This window comes from Callithrix jacchus, chromosome 4 (assembly GCF_049354715.1).
Source record: "Callithrix jacchus isolate 240 chromosome 4, calJac240_pri, whole genome shotgun sequence".
Taxonomy (NCBI): domain Eukaryota; kingdom Metazoa; phylum Chordata; class Mammalia; order Primates; family Cebidae; genus Callithrix; species Callithrix jacchus.
The window spans coordinates 31,178,276-31,187,967 of NC_133505.1; the positions used below are offsets into that span (position 1 = coordinate 31,178,276).

A 9,692-nucleotide genomic window follows, 5' to 3' on the forward strand; every position below is an offset into this window, starting at 1 on the left:
TATCAGCCCTTTGTCAGATGGGTAGATTGCAAAATTTTTTCAGATTTGCAAGAAAAAAAAGCCCATTCAAAAGTGGGTGAAGGATATGAACAGACACGTTACAAAAGAAGACATACATGATGCCAACAAACATGAAAAAATGTTCATCATCACTCGTCATTAGAGAAATGCAAATCAAAACTACATTGAGATACCAGCTCACGCCAGTTAGAATGGCGATCATTAAAAAATCTGGAGACAACAGATGCTGGAGAGGATGTGGAGAAATAGGAACACTTTTTACACTGCTGGTGGGAGTGTAAATTTGTTCAACCATTGTGGAAGACAGCATGGTGATTCCTCAAGGACCTAGAAATAGAAATTCCATTTGACTCAGCAATCCTGTTACTGGGTATATATCCAAAGGATTATAAATTGTTCTACTATAACAACACATGCACATGTATGTTCATTGCAGCACTGTTTACAATAGCAAAGATGTGGAACCAACCCACATGCCCATCGATGATAGACTGGACAGGGAAAATGTGGCACATATACACCATGGAATACTATGCAGCCATCAAAAAGGATGAGTTCATGTCCTTTGTAGGGACATGGATCAACCTGGAAAACATCATTCTCAGCAAACCGACACAAGAACAGAAAATCAAACATCGCATGTTCTCACTTATAGGCGAGTGTTGAACAGTGAGAACACATGGACACCAGGAGGGGAGCATCACACACTGGGGTCTATCAGGGGGAAATAAGGGAGGGACAGCAGGGGGTGGGGAGTTGGGGAGAGATAGCATGGGGAGAAATGCCAGATATAGGTGATGGGGAGGAAGGAAGCAAATCACACTGCCATGTGTGTACCTATGCAACAATCCTGCATGTTCTTCACATGTACCCCAAACCCTAAAATGCAATATAAATAAATAAATAAAATTGTTACCTTTTTTGAAGAAGGCACCTGTTTCTGTTAGAGACACCTGCCCTAAAAGGCCACTGTACCCTCAGACATCTCCACTCTGCAGCCTTTCTCCTCACCATCGGTGGCCCTTAAGCACTCCCTCTCTGTTTAACCACTGCATTCCTTAAATACATTGTATTGTAAATGCTTGCTTTTCTTCCTCTCCTATTAGACTGATTTCCTTAGTGTCAGGATTTTTTTTGTTTTTGTTTTTTGAGACAACTCTCACTCTGCCCCAGGCTGGAGTGCAGTGGCAGGATCTTGGCTCACTGCAGACTCCACCTCCCAGGTTCAAGCAATTCTCCTGCCTCAGCCACCTGAATAGCTGGGACTACAGGTGCACACCACCAAGCCCAGCTAATTTTTGTATTTTTAGTAAAGGCAAGGTTTCACCACGTTGGCCAGGACAGTCTGTATCTCTTGACTTTGTGATCCTCCCACCTCGACCTCCCAAAGTGCTAGGGTTCCAGGCATGAGCCTCCTCGCCCAACCAGTGTTGGGATGTTTTTAAATTTAATGTTTTTCCCTCACTCTTGGGTAGTGATTAATGGTAGATGGATCTCATCCTTGCTTTTTGAGCAAGAATCAAGTAGACTCAGTTAACATTTATGTTCAGCAGCTGGTGTGAATTGGTCGTTAGTGAAAATGAGGCCGTTGAGATAATAGAAATAGCTGCTAGCATTTCTTACATATTTGCTTTCAGTGTGCTGTGTAAGTTTCCTGAATTATCTTTTTAAAATCTCACAACAAAAATTAGGAGCTCTGTACTCCTGATGTTGGTCCTGCCTTGTCACACATTAATACTGCCACTCTACTCTCTTTTTGTAGCATTTGGCTATTAACAATTTGCACATCCGTTTATTTTCAACTCCTCTTTTACCTTCTTTTTAAAGAAAATAAGGTAAAATAGACTTCCCTTGTGCCCTATTTCAGTAGGCTCCCTTCTCACCAATGTTCCAACTGCTATTTGCAGAGAATCATTCTGCCTGTCCCAGAACTTTATGTGAAGTTTCATGCAGTTTGTAGTCTTTTGTATCTGGCTTCTTTTATTATAAATTAATAATTTTTTTGAGATTCATCCAATTTGTGTGTACCAGTGATTCATTTCCTTTTATTGCTGAGTTTGGATAACCAGATTTTATTTAATGGTTCTCATGGTGATGGGTTGTCTCCAGTGTTAGGTCTTTATGGATAAAAGTTACAGTGAATATTCTTTGTAAGTCTCTTTGTGGACTTACAAGTATTCGACTTGTACTCACTGATCTTGGATATATACCTTGAAGTGCAATTGTTGGTCGTAGCACAGGCTGATTAGGAACTCCGAGTAGTTTTCCAGAGTGTACATTCCATCAATTATAAACATGAATGTTCCAGTTGTTCTGTATCCTAGTCAGCACTTAATATTACCCATCTTTTTTATTTTAGCCAAACTCATTGTTGTTTTAGTTGGCTTTCCCTAATAAATAATGATATTAAGTACCTTTTCTTGTATTTTCAGATATATTCAGGTAGTTTCTTTCTTGAAGTGCTTGTTTAACCCCAGCTCATTTTTATATTGGATTAGTCATCTTTCTATTTGTGATTTTTAAAAGGCTCTATATGTCCTTTGTCACACATACATATTTTTTCAGTTCGTGGCTGTTTTGTTTTTATAATATCTTTTGAGCAGAACTGTTTAGTTTTGATGAGATCCACTGTATCAAACTTTTAAAATGTTTAATGCTTTTCATATGTTGTCAGAATCTTTACCTGCTTCAATGTCTCGAATATTTTTCCTGGAAGTTTTGTAATGTTAACGTTTATGTTTAGGTCTACGATGTCTATCTTTATGCTAATATCTCGTGTTATTTACGACAGATTTATCCTTCCAATGTTGTTCTTTTTAAATTGTTTTGGCTGTTTTAGGTCCTTTCCATTTATATATAAATTTTAGCCTGTGAATTTTTACCAAGGAAAGGCCTTTTAGAAGTTCATCAATTTGGAGAAAATTACCAATATTGTTCATCCTGTTTATTTGTGTAAGCCATCTTTAATTTCTTTCAGCAATATTTTGTAGTTTCCAGTAGAGATTTTCCATATCTTTTGTTAAATTTATTCCTAGGTTTTTTTATGGTATTATAATTCTTCTGTGTCTATTATATAGAAATATAATTGATTTTTGTTACTGGCTTTGCTGCCTCAATAAATTTACTTATTCCATTAGCTTGTCAACCTGCTTAGATTTTTAAATATGTAGTCATGTCTTTTGTTAATAAAGACAGTTTTACTTTTGCTTTTTTGGTATATTTTTCTTGCCAGATCTCATGGACTAGAACCTCTGGTATAATCTTGAAATAAGTGGTGAAAGGGGACGCCTTTGCCTTATTCCTGATCTTGTGGAGAAAGCATTCTATATCCGTACCATTTTGCAGATGCCCTTTACACAACTGATTTTCTTTCCATTCTTAGTTTACTGAGAATTTTTATCATGAAAGTATATTGAGTTTTCTCAAGTGCTTTTTCTTCATCTCTTGAAAAAAATACCACTTCTGTGTCATGTATTTCTAAAATGTATTTCTAGTTTTTATTTGCCAATAGTTCGTTTGGATTTTTATGTCTTTGTTCATAAAGGCTATTGGTGTGTAATATTTTTCTTACAATATCTTGGTCACCTTTGATATTATGGTTATACTGGCTTCATTAAACAAAATAAGAAATGCTTTCAGCCTCTATTTTATGAAAATGTTTGTGTTTGTTGTAATTTCTTCCTTACATGCCTGGTATAGAATCACCAATGAAATCATCTGGGCCTGAAGTATTCAATTGTGCAAACCCTTGCCTATAATGGATTCAATTAATTTAATAAATATAGAACTAGTTGTGCCAGTTTTTGAAGGTTGTGTTTTTCAGGAGATTAGCAATTTCCTCTATGTTGTCAAGACTTGATGACATAAAACTATAATGTCCTTTTACTATCCTTTTAATATTTAGGATCTATAGGAATGTTTCCTTTTCCGTTTCTGTTCTTGGCAATACACAAGGGTTTTTTTCTTTATTTCTTCATCAGTCTTGCCTGGGAGCTTATCATTTTTGTTGTTATTCCTTTTAAATTTTTTAAAAATTTTAGATTTTGTTACACTTTTTAAAAATTATACTTTAAGTTCTGGGATACATGTGCAGAACATGCAGGTTCGTTACATAGGTGTAGGGTCTTGCTCTGTTGCCCTGGTTAGAGTGCAGTGGTTCAGTCATAGCACACTGTAGCCTCGATCTCCTGGGCTAAGGTAATTCTATCACCTTAGCCTCCAAATAGCTGGGACCACAAGTGTGCGCCACCATGCTTGGCTAATCATTATTATCATTATTATTATTTTATTTTATTACCAAAAAACCTACTTTTGGCATTGGTGGTTTTCTCTAATATTTACCTTTTTTAAAAAAAAACTGATTTCTTTATCATTTCCTTTTAATTATCTATTTTGGTTTGTGTTTATAGATAGTAGAGAAAGAGAGAAAGGCGAGAGGAAACTCAGAATTCATTGCCTGTCACTGTTATCCTCAGTAGTTCATCTTCTTTGATCTGATTTATTTGATTTTAGGTTAGAGCCTTTTCTCATTACGTAGGTGAAGTACCCTTTGAACCCTTGCATATCCAGAAATATCTTTCTTTGACTCTGTTGAGAGAATGACACACTGGCCAAATACAGGATTCTTGGGTTCTGTTCTTTCATTCCTGTAGATTTTAGTCCAGTGATTTCAGGTCACAGTGTTGCATGTCAGAAATCAGACCAGTTCTTTCTTCTTTGTAAGTAAATTATTCTTTTGATCTAGAAGTTTGAAAGTCAGTCTCCCACTGCCATTTCCTCTCTTATTTAGAATAATGTATTAGAAACTAGAAACTTTAACAGTAGTCGACTAGATGTGTAGGCTGTCTTACCAGTCTAGCCTGGCACTCTGCAAGCCTATTTGAAGTTGCAAACTTGTGTCTTTCTTCAGATCCAGTTAAATTTTCTTCTACTGCTTGTGTAATTAATACCTTTTCTCTAGCTGCTTATATTTCTTTACTTGCATTTGTATTTTTTGCATGTTAAGGCTCCTGGGTTCATCTTCTAGTATTGTCCTTCATAATTTCCATCTCTTTACATTTTTATTCTATATTTTGAAGTAGTTCTAGCACTTCAGATCAGTCTTAACAGTGACCAGTATCCTTCTGTTAATCTACTCAGTTGTTAGCTTTGGAAATCATATATTTCACCTCTAGAAATCTCATTTTGGTAGTATACTTTAATCTCCATAAGAGTTTTCTTTATTTTTCTGTTCAAGTTGTTGCTTGTCTCTTCAGCTAAATTTCACTTCTTGATGGGTGTTCCTATGCATAGCAGCTGACTCCCTTAGTGTGTGTTTATTTTTCACGGTCAGCTTGTAGCAGCTCAGGCCTGGTATTGGAGAGAAGCCTGTCCCTCTCAGGCCAGTGATACAGAAGCAGAACGGCCACTAGGCCCCTGCAGAGTAACCAGGCCCACAGGCTCTCCATACCTCAAACTTCCCACATCCTCCATGCTTGGGTCTCTGCCTCCCCTCTCTTCCGCTTCTGACCTCTTGGTGCTGTTGAGACCAGTCACACTCATGTAGGGCTGATGCTAGCCTCCTTACCCTCTTCTGTTCCCACTCCCATCAGGAGCCCACAGTCCATGTGGCTGAACTGTGCCAAGGACAACACTTTCTAATAAGGGTCTTCCTTGCTTCCTTTTGCCCACAACAGCGAGTCCTGCATCTGGCCTCTGTGGAGTTGCCTTGGAGTCTAAGGCCTGACCAGCACGTGGCCACTCCCAGGCCACACAGGCAGAGCTGTAACTAGAAGGAGAAGCCAAGGGAGCTGCACTGAGGTTGCTAGAGTGTCAGAACAGGCTTATTTTCTATTGGTAACGCTTTTCAAATGAATTAGTTAATATGAAGAAACATAATTTTAAATGATTCCTTTTTAATTGTAGTTTACTGGCTATTACAGTCTTGTGTTTATAATGCCTCTTGCTCTGCTTATCGAAATGAGAGGTTAGTATTTTCAAAAACAACTGATATGGTTAGGCTTTCTGTCCCCACCCAAATCTCATCTTAATTTGTAATCTCCATAATCCCGTGTGTCAAGGGAGAGACAAAGTGGAGGTAATTGAATCATAGGGGCGGTTTCCCCCATGTTGTTCTCATGAGAGTGAGTGAGTTCTCACAAGATCTAATGGTTTTATAAGGGGCTCTCCCCCTTTCACTGGGCGCTTCCTTCTGGCCAGCTTGTGAAGAAGATGCCTTGCTTCCCCTTTGCCTTCCACCAAGATTGTAAGTTGTTTGAGGCCTCCCCAGCCATGCATAACTGTGAGTCAATTAAACCTCTTTCCTTTTATAAATTACCTAATCTCAGGCAGTTCTTTATAGCAGTATGAAAACAGACTAATGCAGTAACCTATAGTCCATGTGTGGGGTTATTTTTTTCTCCTGCAAAATAGCTCTGTTAAAAGAGATCTTTATTACTGAAAATACATGAAATAAAAATCATGAGTTTTTGTAGGAAAATTAATAAGTGCTTTTAATGTAGTCTGAAGTGTCATTAACATTATTTTACTTTTTCCATCACCCTCAAATAGCCAACTCATACTCTTTATTATGTGTTCATAGGTCAGCATGGCGTCATTGAAAGAACTAGATCAAAGACTCTTTGAAAATTACATCGAGTTGAAAGCAGATCCCATCGTTGGCTCCTTAGAACCTGGAATTTATGCAGGCTATTTTGATTGGAAAGACTGCCTGCCTCCAACAGGTAAGTAAATAAAGTTTCTTGAGTAATAGATGTGGATATGCTTTTATCAATTGATACATGCTTGAATTCTTTTCGTTTTATTCTCGTTTTTCTCATATCTACTGAGAGTGAGAGATTAATTTGATTTCAGCTTATTTGCTTAAATCCATTTTTTGGTTAGTTTGGAAATTAGGACACTATTTATTATTAGTAGCTTAAAGCTGTTTTTAAGTTCTAGAGAATAATTAAATATACCTTATAATAATTGATCATTTTAGTAATGCATGCCTGCTTCCTATGATCTTTTTGTATAGATATAATAGAGTGATTGTAAGTGACAGTTTCATGCAATGACCTTGTGAACATCATCAAAAAATGTGTTAAAGAAATCTGGTCACATCTATGTAAGACCTAATGCTGTAAAGGTGAAGGAGAGAAGAAAAATGTGTAGGAGTGAGATTATTATAGTAATTTAGCAATGAAAATTGAGCCACAGAAGGATGAATGATACAGTTCAAGTATTATCTTTGTGATATCAAATGAAAGTCACTTGAATCACTTCAAAATGTATATTTTTTAAATAACTATTGCTTTCTGAATCAAATAAACTTTTGATTGATCAAATAGTTGTTTCTTTGTATAAAATAGCGTGGAATACCTCAAACCAAGCTGCCCATTGGCACTTTTGTAGAGAAGTGGTTTATGTAGAAGCGGTCATGCTCATATCAGACATGGGTTCTTCGTGGGTATATATATGTAGATAAACCAGTGAGTTGTTAACAGGTTTGGGTTTATCTTCATTGTTTTGACTAATCACTTTAATCTCCTTTTGTTTTTATTGTGTAGCGCTTATACTAAACATGATAAAATTGTTTATTGTTTACACACCTTTGGTTTTTATTGTATAGTGTGCACATATAGTGATGCCAAAAGTCTAAACTAAAAACCGGAATCATTCAATTAACCACAGTTTCTTAATGTGACCGCAGTTACTGAATTGTCTGAACTCACAGTCATGGCAGTCATGCAAGCCTTTATTCCTCCTGTGCTTTTCTGTACACACACTTTACTGTGCCCAAGCCAGATTCAGTTCATACCCTCACAGTACATCTTTGTAAAGTCTAAGTTAGACTCTGTCAGTATCTTGCTTAAAATTCTTAAAATATCTTTCCATGATAGTAAAACCTGGGAAGATGTGCTGTGCCAGCCTCTTCCCTGGCACCCTGCCCACTGCTCCAGTGCACTACCCCACAGCCTCTCCAGCTAGACTCAACCTCTGCCTTTTTGAAAAGCTCATCTTTCTAAAATATAAATTGGATCCTGTCAGTCCCCTGCTGAAAACCCTTCAGAGAGGCTCATTCTCCTGGTGGCTGACCCCAGACTTCTCAGACAAGGTAGCATCCCCACAGGTACCAAATTCCCTGGAAGCTTAAGTTCCTGGTGTGAAATGGTGTCATATTAGCACGTAACCTACACACATTCTCCTGTATGCTTTAAATCATCTCTAGATTACTTGTAACTACCAATACAATGTCAGCGCTTTGCGAATAGTTGTTATACTATATTGTTTAGGGAATAAGAACAAGGAAAAAAAGTTCACGCATGTTCACTACAGATGCAACCATCTGTTTTTTCCCCCAGAATATTTTCCATCCATGGTTGGTTGAATCTACAGATGCGGAAGTCACCACTGTGGAGGCCACAGATGCGTTTGCTCTGAGTTACCTCCCTCTCCATGGGCTCCCCCAGACAGTAGACAGGCTGGGTGCTTCATGCACTGTGAACCCTGTGCCCAATCCCTCTCACCTCTGCCCCTTCCCCTAACCTCTCAGGCCCTATGTCCTCTGGGAGCCCACCCGGCCCATCCCTGCATGTCTCCGGGTCATGCTGGCCTTCCTCCATCTGTGGAGCTCCTAGATCAGTTTACAACTCTCTGTGCCCGCAGAAAATGTTTTGTCATTGTCTACCTCCTTACTGGACAGCCTCAGCATAGGGACTGGCATTTGGGTGTGTGGTTCTGAGTTTTTAGCACAGTGCAGTTTCTGACACCCAACTGATGGGTGTATTTTTGTGGAGTCAATGAAGATTGGCAGTTTTCTATAATAATATACCATCTTTCTAAATGTGCCTGTTGCTCCGTCTCTTCCAAGTGTTTGTTATATGCTTTTGCCTGATTTTTCTCAACATTTTTTCGGTAGGAAAGTACATCATACAGTGTTCTAGTTTCTACTGTTCTTCTGATTCACTTTTAAATAAATAATACACAGTGGATGTTCGTATTTGTTGAAATGAATTAAAATGAGTTAGAGTGCTCATTTTCTTGTCATTTGTGAATTCTCATATGGTAGTTGTATACACTTTCTAAATTTGAGCAATTGCATTTTAATTAAAATGCAATTGTCAAGTATATCTAACACATCATCAATACTATTTAACTATTTAAACTCTTACCGAACAATATATTACTTTGCATCACCATGCAAGAAGTAATACATTGTTCAGTAATAGTTCAAATGAATGTTGTTAAAGTTCATGTCTTCCCCTGTGATTAGCGTGTAAGTACATTAACTGTTCACACATCTACTACATCAGCAATTCTGTTTAACGGTTTATTACTGTACAATGTATTACTTTGCATCACTATGCAAAAAGTAATACGTTGTTCAGGAATAGTTTAAATGAATTTTGTTAAAGTTCATATCTTTTCCTGTGATTAGCATCTAAGTACATTAACTGTTCACACTGAAATCATTCTTATCATACTTGGTTATGTTCAAGTTTATTAAATCATTTCTGATGTTTCTTTGAGATTAGAAAAAATCGTGACACAGCCTGATTTTCCTACACTTCAGGGATTACTATAACAATTTAGAATGGGTGACCAAGCTTCAGTCTCCACAAACAGTGGTTATTCTCTGTTGTCACTGAAATCCCTGATTGTTACTGAGAAACAGGATTTACTTGCCCCTG

General features: G+C 37.5%; 1 protein-coding gene across 4 annotated transcripts in view; it reads left to right on the plus strand.

Moving 5' to 3' along the window:
- The window catches only part of EXOC2 (exocyst complex component 2), a 227,262-nt gene that overhangs the window by 165,602 nt on the left and 51,968 nt on the right, over nt 1–9,692 (plus strand). For all 4 annotated transcript variants that reach the window (XM_054253780.2, XM_078368461.1, XM_035295152.3 and 1 more), the window contains one exon: nt 6,602–6,743. In XM_054253780.2, the coding sequence (XP_054109755.1) occupies nt 6,602–6,743 (142 nt within the window). The remainder of the gene's footprint in view (nt 1–6,601; nt 6,744–9,692) is intronic.